The 16,610-nt window shown below is 32.2% G+C and overlaps 1 protein-coding gene across 1 annotated transcript in view; it reads right to left on the bottom strand.

Moving 5' to 3' along the window:
- LOC148625674 (uncharacterized) overlaps positions 1–16,610 on the bottom strand; it is a 39,881-nt gene that overhangs the window by 6,366 nt on the left and 16,905 nt on the right. Inside the window, exons 10-20 of the mRNA XM_088571070.1 lie at positions 15,777–15,806; positions 13,956–13,985; positions 13,550–13,579; positions 13,009–13,035; positions 12,323–12,349; positions 10,901–11,151; positions 9,415–9,743; positions 4,074–4,387; positions 2,960–3,177; positions 1,166–1,355; positions 158–460 (exon numbers count right to left, since the gene is read on the bottom strand). Coding sequence (XP_088427196.1) covers positions 158–460; positions 1,166–1,355; positions 2,960–3,177; positions 4,074–4,387; positions 9,415–9,743; positions 10,901–11,151; positions 12,323–12,349; positions 13,009–13,035; positions 13,550–13,579; positions 13,956–13,985; positions 15,777–15,806 — 1,749 coding nt within the window. The remainder of the gene's footprint in view (positions 1–157; positions 461–1,165; positions 1,356–2,959; positions 3,178–4,073; positions 4,388–9,414; positions 9,744–10,900; positions 11,152–12,322; positions 12,350–13,008; positions 13,036–13,549; positions 13,580–13,955; positions 13,986–15,776; positions 15,807–16,610) is intronic.

Here is a 16,610-nt window from a genome sequence, read left to right as displayed (position 1 = left end):
ATATTTGAAATCAATCCATCCACTGGAACAAAATTCCATTGACCACCAGAAAGACAAGGTGATTCCAATAAACCACCCACTCTTTGAGTAGGGGTGTGATAAATATTTCAACAGAGTTATTTTGTTCTATTATTACATTCTTGTCTATTGAACTTACCCTTGACAGCATATCTGACAATAAATGAACCACCACATGACCTTCTGACAACAACTCTTGGATTCCTCCTATTCTTGGTGACTCTATAATCTTTTATACCACAAACAGAACCTTCAGACTTAGTAACTGACACAATATCTATAATACGTCCAACATCACGGGCTGTAACTCTACATTGCTTATTTCTTCTTCCTCTACCTCTTCCTCTACCTCTTCCTCTTCCTCTTTTATTTTTATTTCTTCTTCTATTTCTCCTGCTTTCACATTTGACCTCCACCGTTTTCAGACAAGAATCATCAATTTCTGAAATTACAGAGAAGATATGCATTGCTTGTTTTTTGGTCAAAAAATTATTGAATGACATGGAAAATTCATAGTTTTTTCAGCAACTTTTTTTTTTATCTTATTCCTAGATTATGTTTCAAATTCATATTTTCAAAACTATTTGAATATTATGTGAATATTTACCACACAAAACTCAGTATCATATGCTTTTTTTTGTCTTGTATGACTATTGTTAGTCTATATAATGGTATAAATTTGTCAAGAATTGTGCTGTCGTGAATCTGTATTATATTTATGTAATACTTGTTACTATTGCTTTTTTTATAATAAACTGGAATTCTGAAACTTGCAGAGAACTATAATACTAAAACCTGTGCATAAAATTGCTATTCACACAATATCCTTTCTTATTAGAAAATTTACCCATATAAACTCAGATCAATTTGATTGAGGAAGCTCACCCTACCGGTGCTCCCAGTTTTTAGTGGAGTCCAAGTTGCTCATTTGCTTTTGTTACTTTGTATGTTTTATTTTAGTTACTTTATGTTCTTTGTTGTGTATGTCAGTTTTCCATGTCTAGTCTTAGTTCTTGGATTACATTCTTTTGATTACTGCTAGAATCTTGGTTCCCTTGATTAATCATTCATACATCTATTTGTTACGTGATGAGCATTTTGTATCAATCAAAATAAAGAACTGTTAAAGCCATAGTTTGATACATACTTGTGCAAACACCGTTCACCAACCAAGTACCAACTTTGCAGATACATTTCCTTTTATCATTATTGATACGACATAATTCATTTCTGCCACACGGTTTCAATTTTTCTGTCACTTTCATGACTGATTTGCCATTCTGGTGAATACATTTTAAACGTTTTCCACAGTCTTTTGAAATTCTTTCTTGTCCAAGCTGAAATAGAATATAAAAATGCAAAAACTCATGATAAAACCCATTATTTCATAACCCTCAGTACAAATTTTCATCTATATCCAATTTTCAAATTTTATCAAAACATCTACTTTCACTTTGCAAGTTAAAAATTTAATTAAGTTTAATTAATTTAGGAGTAATGGATAAAGGATTGGTAGCCCTTGCTCCCATATTCATAAATGACAAAGACCATGTTTGATCAGAATAAAAATCTAAAATAGGAGGTGAACAATTGGAATATGTAATAAAGATTCAGTGAAAGTTTCATTAAATTCCATTAAGTGGTGTTGGAGAAGTAAAAGATAAGAAATGGAAACCCTCTGCATAACAAAATGGCTCCCAGAAGCCTAAATTGTTCACCTGATTAAACTGTTGCCTTTCAAGGGCAATAAATTTAACAAACAGTTGTCCAACTATTTTGACTCAAGAAGACTTTGGTGGGACTTATCATAAGGATCATTTCAGCAACTGAAAGTTTCTTTCTTTCTTACTTTTAAGATATTGGCTACAAACTGTAAAAAAAAATGTCATGTTTCACCTTTCAAGGGCAATAACTCTTACAAATAGTTGTCTGACAACTTTGATCCCTGGGGACTTTTGTAAGCCTTACCATAAGTATCATTTCAGCAGTTGAAGGAATTTGGCTGAACCTAACAGTTTTGGAGATATATGAGAAAAACTTCTGACTGACCCCTTTGTTATATTTTTAGTAACAGCAGCCATGTTTTTCCATTGATAAAAAATCCCTACAACAATTCTCATTATGCTGAACATTTTTACCCTGTACCATAATTTGGCTAAACCTAAGAGATATATGCAAATAAGTACTGTCTGACCCATATGTTCTTTTTGTAGTCAGGCGGCCATGTTTTTCAACAGATAAAAAATCCCCAAATCAGTTCTATTCAGAATATCCTAAGAAACATTCATACCAAGTTTGGTTCAAATTTGTCAAGTAGTGACAAAAAAGAAGAGTTTTAATAAATTGCTAATGATGATGATGACAGACACCAAGCTCACATGGCCTTTGGCTAGGAGAGATAACAAAATGAAGGAAGGAAGGAAGGAAGGATGGATGGACACCCCTATCATTATATACCCCCACTTTGCAAGTTAGGGGTATCAAAGTACAATTTCAAGTGTTTCCAAGAACCACCAAAATAAAAAACACTAATTTTGATGAAAACCCCCTTAAATATAAAGCAGGGTTTTAGGTCATTTACGGAATTTTTTTTTTAAATGATCTTATATTTAAATTCATTAAATTCTAAAAAGCTCTCGCTAAAGAAAAAACATGTCCTGAAGACTGAAGGGCAGAAATGAAAGCTTACTGAGATGTCTGATTTGATTGTCATCAATGTTTATTACACTACACACACCCCTCCCAAGAGGGATGTATAGTAATAAGGTTGTCTGTCCTTCCTTCTTTCCTTCTGTTAAACAGAGGGGTACAAATCTCTTACCTGAAACTCTCTCAGGATCTCTATTACATATTATATTCCCATTGTGCACCACCTTTTTATATTTTGATCAATGGGAGAGTGAAGGTATGCATTGCTCATAGTTTATTCTAGTTTACTTACTACTAGATATTCTCCATTAACAATGCAGCCACATTGGTTTATTGGTACACATTTATTAGGCCCACTCCTGTAGAACCCCTCTGAACATTGACATCCCTCTGACACAGCTTGGCCCTTAGCATTACAACTGCCGTCAGTTCTACGATTAGGATTCTGGCATGTTGGTTCACATGGATCAACTTCAGCAGAATATTTAGAATTCTTTGGGCATGATAGCTCTTAAAAAATATACATAAATAAAATAAATCTGACTGAAAAGAATCAACAACATTTTCAAATAGTCTGAATCAAACCATGTCCACTCTGCAACTTCAATTGAAAAGTAGTTTGTTCTTACAAATAATGTTTTAAAATTTTGACAGAAAAACAATATAGGCATACAAAAGAACTTTTATCATGACTTTTGTCATATTTATTCAATTAAGACCATACATGATATTTCATTATTATTTTTATTCATCAAATACATTAAATTCAGAACTTGAATTGCAATAATAAAAACTAGATTCTTTTGTCTTATATTTGTAAAAAATTAAATAGCACTTTCTCTAAACAAACAAAGATGCAATAATTTATGCACACAATAATTTCTTAATTTCCAGTTCAGCCTTTGATTTATACACAGATAGCAGCTAACTTACGAAGTTGACAAAATTAATAATTATATATTAAAGTTTTTTCTTGCCTTCATAAACAAAAAAAAACATATGTCTCCCCTTTCCGAAATTCAAAAGGGATTAACTAGCACAGAATTAAGTGGATCATAAATTCCTGGAAGTTTGACAACATATCATGTTGTTACTACCTACAAAGATTCATGAAACTTTATGCAGAAGTTTCCAAGGAGTTGCACTTAGAAAAGTATGGTAGACAGACAAGACAAAAACAATATTTCGCCCTACCAAAGTTAGGGAAGACGTAGTTTCAACAAATGTTTTTAGTTTACTACTACAGTCGAACCTCGATGTGTCGAACTCAGATTAGTTGAAATCTCGGATAACTCGAACTAATTACAAAGTCCCAGCAAAACTACCCTTACTCCAATACAATTTGACCTCCGATGACTCGAACTTGGATGAATCGAAAAAAGATATCACTATCAGTAGGAACATACCACAACCATGCTGTTTTCTCCACTCAACTGGGAAGTTTTCTTCATGACAGTCTTCTAACATACCACCTAAAGCATCACAACGAATTTTGTTAAACTTTACAGTGTTCGTTGATTCTAAGTCTCCACAAATGTCTGCCATACAATCATCATATTCTTGGTCATTCTTGTTTCTAAACTTCTCATTTACTGCCATACACTCTTTAAATGGACTATTTGCATGACTTCTGAGAAGAAGTCCGCAGTATTTATCACTTGCAACTAATTTCTTTTGCTCGGGAGAACAGTCTTTAAGAAGTGGTGTTGGACCATCACATCTGAAAACGAAATATTATGCAGTATTTATCACAAGCAAATAATTTCTTTCCCTCAGCGAGTAGTCCTTAAGAATAAGTCATGAAACATCACATCTAAAAATGAAATATTACAAATTTGATAGGTGTGATTTATTTTAATTTAAATTACCAACACATTGTGATGTGTAAAAGATACTTTTTAAGTTTATAAGAAATGCATATGAACAAGAGACATCTGTCAATGCTAAATAGCCTTCACTGATGTTTCATGCTGATTCCTTTAATAGCATTGTATTACTGTAAATTTAGAAAGTATTGCTTCCATTAATTGTTCTGATTTAGTCATATAAATCAAGTTTTTGAAATGTTTTGAAAAGCCCAGTTTTAACCATGTTAGACCTTCCACTAGAAATACCGTAAGCAAGCTCACATAGAAAATACACATTACTTCAAATTAAGTTAAATATATAACCCTAATAAAAGTTCAATTATCTTCCTTTGGAGTCATCAAACAGTAACTATATTCCTTCTTTTAGACCTACATTTGTACATATGATGCCCAACTTTACTATAAAATCCTTAGAACTGAATGGAGGAGTTGCGCATACAAAATATGTGGACAGAGGGACAGACAGACAAACAGATGTTGCAATTCCTATATACCCCCAAACTTTGTTTGTGGGAGTATAACTAGTGAATTTAAACTTTTGTAATACCAATCAATTTGCACTTTTTGTAAATATAAAAACTTCACGTCTGATTTTACAGTAATTAAATTAAACATTCCTAATAAACGATGGATTAATAAACAAGAGGATCCAAGGAACCTGAATTGATCACCTTGTTACAGTTTGTCTTTCAAGGGTAATAAACTTAACAAGGAGATGTCCAACAATTTTGACTCAAGAATACTTTGGTAGGACTTATCATAAGTATCATTTCAGCAAATGAAAGTATCCTTTTACCTATTATAGGTTTCAAGATATTGGCTGAAAACTAAAAAAAAAAAAAATATCATCTTTCAAGGACAATAACTCTTACAAGGAGTCGCCTGACAACTTTGACCCCTGAAGACCTTTGAAACAGTTTTGAGAGATATGTGAAAAACTACTGTCTGACCCCTATGTTCTATTTTTAGTAATGGGGGCCATGTTTTTTGATGGATCAAAAATCCCCACATCAGTTCTATGCATGATGTCACAAGGAACATTCATACCAAGTTTGGTTTCAATTGGTCAAGTAGTGTCAGAGGAGAAGATTTTTGAAAGAAATAACATTAAAAATAGCAAAAATCGTTGAAAAAGGGCAAAAACTCCAACATGGCTTAACGGATTAAAACCAAAATTTGACCAGAGATAGATCTCATCATGCTGAACACTTTTACCCAATGTCAAAATTTAGCTAACCCAAACAGTTTTGGAGATATATTCAAACATTTACTGTCTGACCCCTATGTTCTATTTTTAGTAATGGCACCCATGTTTTTCGATGAATCAAAAATCCCCACATCAGTTCTATGCAGGATATCCCAAGAAACATTCAAACCAAATTTATATCATCTTTCAAGGACAATAACTCTTACAAGGAGTCGCCTGACAACTTTGACCCCTGAAGACCTTTGAAACAGTTTTGAGAGATATGTGAAAAACTACTGTCTGACCCCTATGTTCTATTTTTAGTAATGGGGGCCATGTTTTTTGATGGATCAAAAATCCCCACATCAGTTCTATGCATGATGTCACAAGGAACATTCATACCAAGTTTGGTTTCAATTGGTCGAGTAGTGTCAGAGAAGATTTTTGAAAGAAATAACATTAAAAATAGCAAAAATCGTTGAAAAAGGGTAACAACTCCAACATGGCTTAACAGATTAAAACCAAAACTTGATCAGAGATAGATCTCACCTTGCTGAACACTTTTACCCACGTCAGAATTCAGCTAAATCTAACGGTTTTGGAGACATATGTGAAAAACTAATGTCTGACCCTTATGTTCTATTTTTAGTTACAGTGGCCATGTTTTTTGACAAATCAAAAATCCCAACTTCAGTTCTTTGCAAGATACCCCAAGAAACATTTATACCAAGTTTGGTTCTAATCAGTCAAGTAGTTTCAGAGGAGAAGAGTTTTGTACAATTGTTAACAACACCGACGATGAGGATGGACGCCAAGTGATGGCAATAGCTCACATGGTCTTTGACCAGGTGAGCTAACAAGATTCTGAAAGAATTGAAACCAGCATTATGTCATAACCACAGGCTTTGTAGAGCCTAAGTTGCTAACAAGTCTGGAAAAAATTGAAACTGTGTAGTCATGTTATTTGATCTAGCAAAACTGACATTAAATCATTTAAATAGGCCTTTTTTAACATCAATCCTGCCAATTTAAAATCAGTTTTATTTCTAGAGGTCTCCCTGAACATCATTCCTGTCAAGTTTGTCCATCAAAACTGTCAATTATAGTGCCTTCCAAACATCAATCCTGTCAAGTTTGTCCATGTGAAATTTCAATTATATTATAGAGGCCTTTCCTAACATCAACACCTGCAAGTTTTCTGCTAAAATTTTCTCAACATTTGTAAATATTTTCAAAATATATTAACAAAAAAGGTTTTTTTTTTTTTTATCTTTCAAGGGCAATAAATCTGATAAGGAATTGAGATAGACTGAGAACTTTGCACCTTTGAAAACTTTTGAAGCCCATGTGCTCTAAAACTAACATAGTGGTCATGCTTTATACTCAATCAGCATAACTGACGTAATTTGTAAGAAAGATGCATTAAGGATGCTGACCTAACTTGGTAAAAATCCACTGAGTAGTTTCAGAGAAGATAATAGCTCACACGAACAGATGGACTGCCAGACAAACAGACTTACAAATAAACAGTGATAGATAGACTGCCAGATAAACTGGTCAAAGTCCATATACTGTAGGAAGTGTAACTAGAGGATAAAAAGAGCCTGAATTGCTCACCTGGTTTGATAAGCAACATTCAATTTTTGTAAAAGCAGCCATATTTTTTCTTGGATAAAATTTCCTAATGCTCAAACCTAAGGAACAATCATATCAATGTTCAGTAGTGCCAAAGGAGAAGACTGTTGAAGGAAATAATATTAAAATAGCTTAAAAAAACATTGAAGAAGGGCAATATCTCCAACATCCAGCAGAACAGATTTACACAAAAATTTGACCACAGATAGATCTCATCATGCTGAGCACTTTTATCTCAGAAAAAAACTCTGCTAAACCTAACAGTTTTGAAGATTAATGACAAAAACTTCTGTCTGACTCCCATGCCCTATTTTTAGTAACAGCAGCCATATATTTCAACAGATAAAAATCCCCACATCAGCTCCACACCAAATACCCTAAGAAATATTTATACCAAGTTTAGTTCTTTTTGGTCAGGTAGTGTCACGGGAGATTTTTGGAAGAAATAACACTAAAAAAGCAACAAAAGAAATGTCAAACAAGAGGCTGTAGAGAGTCTGAATCACTCATTTGGTCAAAAATAGTCTTTATAGCTTTCTGAAGCTGGACTCTTGACCTTACCATACTACTGTTACAAGAATCATTTAATCAATACAGAGAATCTTATTTATCCACCCAGACTCACCATGATGATCAATTTTCCCCCTAGAAAATCAGGTTAAACCCTTTGGTTTTCAAGTTATTTCAACAAGTCTTCAAATTTTTATTAGTAGTGGCCATGTTTTCAACAGACAAAAAATTGTTAAGGATATCCTATCAAATATTCATGCAATGTATGGTTCGAGTTATTTCAGGCACTAAGGAGTTGTGACGGACAAATTTATGGACACACACACAAATGAACGGACAGATGGGCCAAAAACATTACAAGTTGTCAAAGAGGAGGTTTTTTTTTTTAAATCCATTTCAGGACTGTTAACTTGTTCATTTGTTAACAGATCTTTCTGAGAATTTTGGCATTCATGTACATGTAAGTAATGCCAAAATGCTGAACAATCTACATCCCTGCCAGATTTTAGCTAAACCCAACAGTTTTTGAATTATTTGCATGATTCTGAAATTTGACCCCTATGGTCTATTTTTAGAAATGGTGGCCATGTTTTTCACAAGATCAAAAATCCATGGCACAGATAGCTGAATGTATTCTACATATTATTCATGCAAAGTTTTGTTTTAATCCATCCAATAATTTCAGAGGAGAAGACATTCAAAGTTGGAAATGTAAAATTCAGGAAAAAATCCATTTCAAGACCCATAACTCATTCATTTGTCAACAGATCTTTTTGAAAAATTTGGACATAGGTCCATCCCGTCATGCTGAACAATTTTACTTAACCAGATTTAAGCTAAACCCAACTGTTTTTGAGTTATTTGCATAATTTTACAATTTCACCCCTAAGGTCTATTTGTAGCAAGGGCAGCCATATTTTTTGCCAGATCATAAATCTCCACACCAGGAATGTTAAAAATACCCTTAAGAACATTCATGAAGAGTTTGGTTACAATTTACTGAGTAGTTTCAGAGGAGAAGATGGTTGAAAAAGTTAACAGACCACAACGACAGACGACAGACATATAGTGATGGCAATAGCTCATATGGGCTTTCAGCAAGGTGAGCTAAAAACGGTAGTAGCTCCTACATGGCTTATCACATTAACACAAACATTTGACCACAGATAGATCTCATCATGCTGAACACTCTAACTTCTCCAGAATTCGGCTTAACATAACAGTTTATGAGATATATGCAAAAAACTTCTGTCTGACCCCTTTGCTCTATTTTCGGTAGCAGCAGTCCATGTTTTTTTACCAATCAAAAACTCCCACTTCAGTTCTATACAGAATACCCCAAGAATCATCCATATTATGTTTGGTTCTAATTGGTCATGTAGTGTCAGAGGAGAAGGGTTTTGAAAAATTATGAATGACAAGGGATGACAGATGACAGACGAGATAATAGACCCCAATTGATGACAATAGCTCACGTGGCCTTCGGCCAGGTGAGCTAATAAAATGTGTACCAATCATAGTGAATTTAAATATATTGAAGACACTTACTCTACACCCTCAGACAAATAACTATCACCCAAATCCTTATCACGTTGTTTTTTCGCTTGACCTCTTAAGCGAGGATTAGTATCCACTATATTGCCATTTCCATCTTTAAATTCTGGACCAGAGCCACAATTTGGTCCACAGATACCTTCAGTTTTCAGAGCGAAATCTTTTGGAATAGTAAGTACAGCCAAATGATTACCATCCCATTGTAGTTCTATTTTACACTTGGAATATTTAACAACTGTGTTACTTCCCACTGCAGACACTTCAACAACATTCTTTATAAACCCTCCATTAACTGCTACTTGATTGCCATCATCATCTATAAGCTAAAAAGTAAGATAACATATAAGTATTATATTTAAGTACAAGTCCTTATAAAATTCAGACACTACCTGATGATTCATGATGTCGAAAATAAACATGAATCAAATGATGTTTTTTTTTTCAGTCTACATATGGAACATTGTTACATTACAATAGTTCTTCCTGTATTTTGATCTGCATTTTTAAGAAAACCATACATTCATCTTCCATTAAGCCAACTTAATGAAATCAAACTAAGAACAATAACTCCTGCAGAGTGCCAAATCCAAACACATAAAATCCATAAAATTTTTATCTCGAAAGTCAAAAAACGAAGAAGCAAATTAAAACTGGTTTAGTAGTCTGTAACTGTTTCTGAATTAGAAATAAAAGAAATTAAGTAAGTGTTTGACATACATGAATCACTTTCTGTCTGATTTTCATAAAGACTACTACTTATTTGTATTCACTACTTTTCACAGCTTTTATTAGAATAAAATGTTTAATTAGCTTTACATTGTTAATTGAAGAAGACTGTCCCATCATATTCTATAATATTTTCAAAGAAGTTCAGGAATGAGAGCATTTACATTGTTTGTAATAATGAAAACAAGCAGGTTTTTTTTCAGTTTAAAGGACAATAACTCTTGAGAAAAGATGGTTCAGCATCTAATTTTAAACTTGTCTCAGCTACTGGTGGATACAACCATCAGTTTAAATCTTAAGAAAATTCAGGAAGAATTGTTTATAGCCATGGGAGTACTTGTAAGGCAGACAACTATGACAGATAGATGAAGGGATGTATGGATGTAAGGTATTACTATGTTTCCAAGCCATGTTGTGGCAGGAAGAAAAACAAGAATGGAAGTAGTAGAAAAGCTAATTGTTACAAATATTACCAATGGCCATCAGAAAGTTAAGGAAGGATGACCACAATTAGTGGTCAAATTAAACAAGGGACAAGATAGTTACAGAATAAAACCTACCCCCTCCCCTGAAAGTGGGTTGTAATTTAGCTGGAGTATAATTATTACATTACTATCACGATTCAGTCTAAAAGGTTAAGACCTTTTACATCTTTAAAACATTGATTTATGCACTATAATGTCATATTAAGAATCTTTTAATCAACAACATCTGTCATAAGAAGGTTAATGTACATTATAAATTGTAATCTTACAAATGTTTCTCCTACTCCTTTCTTAAGAACTAACTGAACATCAAGACTGTTAAATGTTATGAAGACTGTTTTGGCATATCTGGCATTCTGATGTACATCTCTCTTTTCATGTTGCACTTCAAACAAGTAGGAACATTCCTGATCATCTTTGATAGTCTGGGAATAAATATACTTGCAGTTGCCTTGGTAATCAATATCAGTATTTTGGAAGGCAGTAATATGAGGATCTCCCCATAACTTGCAAGTACAACCTGTAAAAATATGGTCACTTACTAAATAAATGAGAAAAAAGGCATCTAAATAAAAGTATGATCAGACCATTTTCCCATAAACTCATATAAACACCATGATTTTACACTGTACATGCAAAAGTCAAACACTCAATACTGTAATTCCAAAACAAAGTTTAGAAGTTTTCCCATTAATTTTTAAATTAAAATTTCAGATCATTCCAATTAAGGGACTCCAAGGTAGGTGAGACAAAAAAATGTTATTCTAAAAAATCATCAAAGATGTACATTACACAGGATGATTAAACTTAACTGTAGCCATGTCATACTGAGGCTGCATTCCAATTTCAAACTATTTTCATGAAAGAATGTTAAGATTTATGCTACAAAAAATTACACAACTCTAAGAAAAGCGACACATAATTTGGGATTAAAATGAAGTTACACTGTGACTGAGCTGTTGTGAAAAAAAATTGATGGATGTAAAAAAAAGAATAAAAAAACCTGTCTAAACCAAACACATTTTAAGTCCTTTCATATCTGTTTAAATGTATTTTGAACATGGGTACAGTCCAAAAGTGTGTGGTTTAGACAGTCGGGCTCTGCTGAGCACAGTAATGGTCCTGTACTAAGTACACACACACACACTGCATAAGATTCAAATAGTAATTCTTTTCAGGGATAGTCAACAAACAAAGCAGAAATTGGCAAAATTGGAAGTAAATATACAGTAAAGAATAGAATTGTAATGGTAAAATCTGGATTTGAAATAGCGAAATTCTGCCAAAAAGCGGGAAAAAAATCATCCCTGTCTTTTAAAATCCCCAAAAATATTTATAAAGAGCAAGTTATGTCGCATTAATTACCAGCCATTTATTTTTCAGTTTTTCTCTTTTTTTCAAACAGTCAGTTAATAATTAATCCACAAGCTGTCAGTCTATTTACTGCCAATATCAGGGAGTGATATAGTTGACTTCAAACAATGAATTTGGTCTTCCCTGAAGTTAACTATGTTACTCGCTGTAAATGTAATTTCAAAACTGCAATTTGAACACATAAAAAAATCCTTACACTTTTATTTACCCTAAAATCTAAACCTTGTTAAAGTGAGCTAATACAAACACTGTGGCCCCTAATTAAAAAAGATCAAATGTTTATGTTTACTTAGGTGAGATAAAATAACAATACTCACCACTAGTTTGTTTTCTCTTCCGTTTTACTGGGAAAAGAAAAAAAGAAATTTAAACATTTTTTTCTGAAATACATGTCAATTAAAACTTAGCAATAGACCCTTTTGTGTTAGTTGTGGTGTAGTTGATGAGCATGTGTAACATATACTTCTGTTGGGTAAAGCTTAGGGTAGAACAAGGAATTTTCCTCACAGAAATTATATTAAGCATGTTCATAGACACCTAATACTAAACAGTCAATAAAATATAATGACTTTTAATGTATAGTAAATTATCACTGAGAGAACAAAATGTGAATCTTCAATGATAGGTAAGAAGTGAATTTTTACTGATAGGACAAGAAGTGTGTCAGAAAATAACTCAACAAGAGGCTGAACAAGAGGCTCAAGGGGGCCTGAATTGCTGACCTGCTTAAATTTCTTGCCTTTCGAGGGCAATAACTCTTAACAAGGAATTGGCCTATGGCCAAGTGAGCTAATAAAAATGTCTTTGAACATTTGAAATGAGTCAGGAACAAAACTGAACAGGTCACCTAAAGAGCTTATTCAATGCAATGATTTATTTCACGTTCTCAATTGGAATATGGACCTGTCATGTCGTAGAGAAATCTCACCAGTATAGATTCTAAGTTAATCAAATTAAGATGCCTAGTTCATTTTCTACAAAACGAAATTATATGAAATCTGACCTTGTTTCGGCTTCTTAGGTCTAGGCACTGTAAAATTAGACAAAAAAAAATATCTGGTAATTTTACAATATGAATTACAAATTAATTTATTAACAAGAAACATATCATTAACAAACCACAAATGATAAATATAAACATCTGCAACTTGAGTGCATAATAAGCATGTTCACATAGTCAAGTAACAATCTGTCATTTGAAAAAAGTTCCCATTAAAAATCTGAAAAAGTCCCATAACTCTGAATCTAACAATCAAATTTTCTCCTAAAAGTATATTATTGACCGAAATACGACGGAGGCATTTTTTGGATGTTACATGCTGTTCAACAGAATATATGAAATTGAAGTATATATACAATTCAATTACATACAAGTCACTATAGTTTGAAAGGTAAAGAAAAATAGGCAATGAAGCTATGAAGGAGAACCTGAGAATGTGCTCAATCAGGATATAAAAGCAGTCATGTTTAGTGAAGTATAGTTTCTAGTATAAAAATCATACTTAGTATAGTAAAGAAATGAATAAGTTTCTATAAAATCTTACTTCGTTTTGGTTGTCTCTTTGGTTTAGGTGCTGTAATATATGACAAGAAAATACAGATTATTTAATTTTATAATTTGAATTATTAATTAATTTTAACAGAAAACATATTTACAGCACACAAATACAAAAAAATTAAATGTATCCAGTAACAACGCTTTCAAAATTACTTAATCTTTATTTCATCACTTTATTTGTAAGACACTGATGTAACTGGTCTGTAACTGTTTCTGAATTAGAAATAAAAGTGATTTCAGTGGGTTTTTGACATACATGAATAACCTCCTGTCTGATTTATATTAAGACTGCTACTTTAAGTTTGAAGTTAAGTTTCTAGTTCAAATAAATACATAGTACAGGTACATATTTCTTTTTATTAAAAAATGAATAAGTTTCTACAAAGTCTTACCTGGTTTTGGTTGTATCTTTGGTTTACGTGCTGTAAAATTTGACAAGAAAATATAGCTTTGTTAATTTTACAATGTAAATTACAAATTATATTAAAAAAAAACAGTATCAAAAATAGAAACATCACTTTTTATAATACAATCATCCCATTTATACTTTATAGTTCAGATTTCAGATGCATGCACTTTAACAGAACAAATGAATTAACACTTTCTTCTGTTTAAATTATATTTTTTATGTCATTATTTATAAGTCATCTCATAAAACCTTTAGCCAAACAGACATATAATTGTGTATCTCTCTATCTCTCTGCAATGCTTGGTGAGTTTAAAGTATTCTCACTAAAAGAGTTCAGTAAAACCTGTGTAAATTGAAGCAGTTTAAGTATTTCTCTGTCTAAGAATCAGGCAAAATGTGTACAGGATGTGGTACATGAAGGAAAAAAACACTGAGATTTTAATGCATTATCAAAGTATTTATACCTCATAACCTCTAGAAATTTCTAAGTGTTTGTAAAGTTTGCTTTTTTAAGATATTGTAAGGTCAAAGTTATCTGAAATGCATTATGGAAAAATGGCTGGAAAATTTTTCAGCATATTTTCTCTATATAAACAGTCAAAAACTATCTAAGAAACAGATGCTTCAGTAATATAGCTTGTCATTTGTTTTCTAGATGTACTGAATATGTTTGAGGCAAAAAAGACCAAACTGAGAAAAATGGTGGGCTACTCATTGCCTGATTCTTACACAGAATGGTACGCAAGTCTTTAAAATTTGTTCTGTTTTAACAGGTGTTCAGTTTACCAAGGTTCAAAATACATGAAAGTTAATGTAAAAAGACCTTCAAAAAGTGTCTGCTTTAGACAGGTTTTCTGATCATTCAGGGTTTAGTTTAGACAGGTTTCACAGTATATATGAACAAATTAACATATTTACCCCAAGGATCTGAAAAAAAAAAGTAAATAGAAACATTAGTTTTAAGATGGTTGTCACATTTATTATATGATTATCCAAAAGTATTTTCAATATTTCTGAAAAGTTAAAAAAAAAAACTAATTAAAGATTTTCAAGTAGTTTTTTTCCCCACTAAAAATGGTAAAATGGTAAATTTTAAATAGAGAATCTAGAAACAGTTAAAATCCTGGAAGGAAGTTGGTTTCCTCACATGAAATCTATGATTCGCTTTGAAAAGGTAACTTGGCAGGAAACCTCTTACAGAAATTGAATCACCTGTTTGGTTAAAAAAACATACCACATTTTAATTACTGGCTTAGAGTGAGAGAAAGCATTTAAATGCATCTTCTAAATTAATTGAGATTGTTATGATTCTAAATATTTATGCCACTTTGAAAGGTAGGAACAAAGCAGTGGAATAGAAGAGAGATACTGTTCTCTTCTTTTCATTTGGATTCAAAAATGATGAATTTTGTTGAAGCTAGGTGACATTCTTAGAGTCTATAAATCTGACCTTAACAATGATTAATTGATTTTTTCCTCACAAGACATGTCCTACTTAATTATTTGCATAGTATTTCATCAATTGTTTGAAAAAAAAAAGGTTGTATATTGACCTGTATCGTATTAGATCTAAACCTCAGTCAAATGTATCATACTGTATCGTGACCAAAAATATAGTGATACATTGATATCGTGATGAATCATTTCATCCTTAACCTTGGACTTACTAGACCATCTCAAGTATAGAATCTTAAATCATATTGAAATTTGTGACGACAAAAAAGGATCACATGGCAGCCAAATGTGTCTAAAATTTTGTGGAAAAAGTTCTCACAATAATTGTAAAACTAATTAACATACTTACTCCTTCGTTTTTTCCAATGTCCCCATGGATCTGAAGAAAATTAAATAGAAACAATAATAGTAATTCATGACATACAATAATGAATATAACGATAGTTGTCATGTTTTACTTATGATTTTCCAAATGTCTTATTAATATTTTAGAAAGATTCAAGAAAGCATTCTATGGTACCTTTCGAGATAATTGAGATTGTTATCAACTTTAATGCTCACTTTGAAAGGCAGAGAAAAAAACATTGGAAAATCACAGAGATGCTGCACCTCTCCTTTTACAATTGGCTAGCTAGAACAATGAAAACATCTCAAGAGTAATTTAATTTTTGTAGCTAGAACCCAAAACCAGCAATATCCTCACTGACCTTTCAAGGACAATAGACCTTAAGTTGAAGGGTCATTAACTTAATATCCTTCTGACCAAAGCAGAAAATGGTGGCTATCTGACATTAGATACCATAAGGTAGCAATTCAAAGAACAATCATACAAAGCCATAATGATGTAGCATATTTATTATTATTTTTTATATAAACTAGAAATTTATCGAAGGAAGAACACAAATTTTCATATAAAGTCTTCTAGTATATAAAAAAAATTATAATGGAATGTGTAAGGAAACTCAGTTATCTCCCTTAAAAGAAAACTTAAAGCATACTACATTTTGTTTCAAATTTCACTGAAATGTCATAATGATAAGTTGTTTTGCTTTATGAAATTACACACAAAGAGCACAACATTTCTTTGAAAGTTATCAGGATAAGGTAGTTTCACAAGAAAATAAATTTGAATTTGGTTAAAAAATAACTTCCTTTATACCATGAGCCCCGATGATCCTAATGC

The sequence above is a fragment of the Perna viridis genome, chromosome 2 (assembly GCF_037379345.1).
Source record: "Perna viridis isolate PV_CMFRI_1.1 ecotype Kerala chromosome 2, ASM3737934v1, whole genome shotgun sequence".
Taxonomy (NCBI): Eukaryota; Metazoa; Mollusca; class Bivalvia; order Mytilida; family Mytilidae; genus Perna; species Perna viridis.
This window is presented reverse-complemented; position numbering and strand designations above follow the sequence as displayed.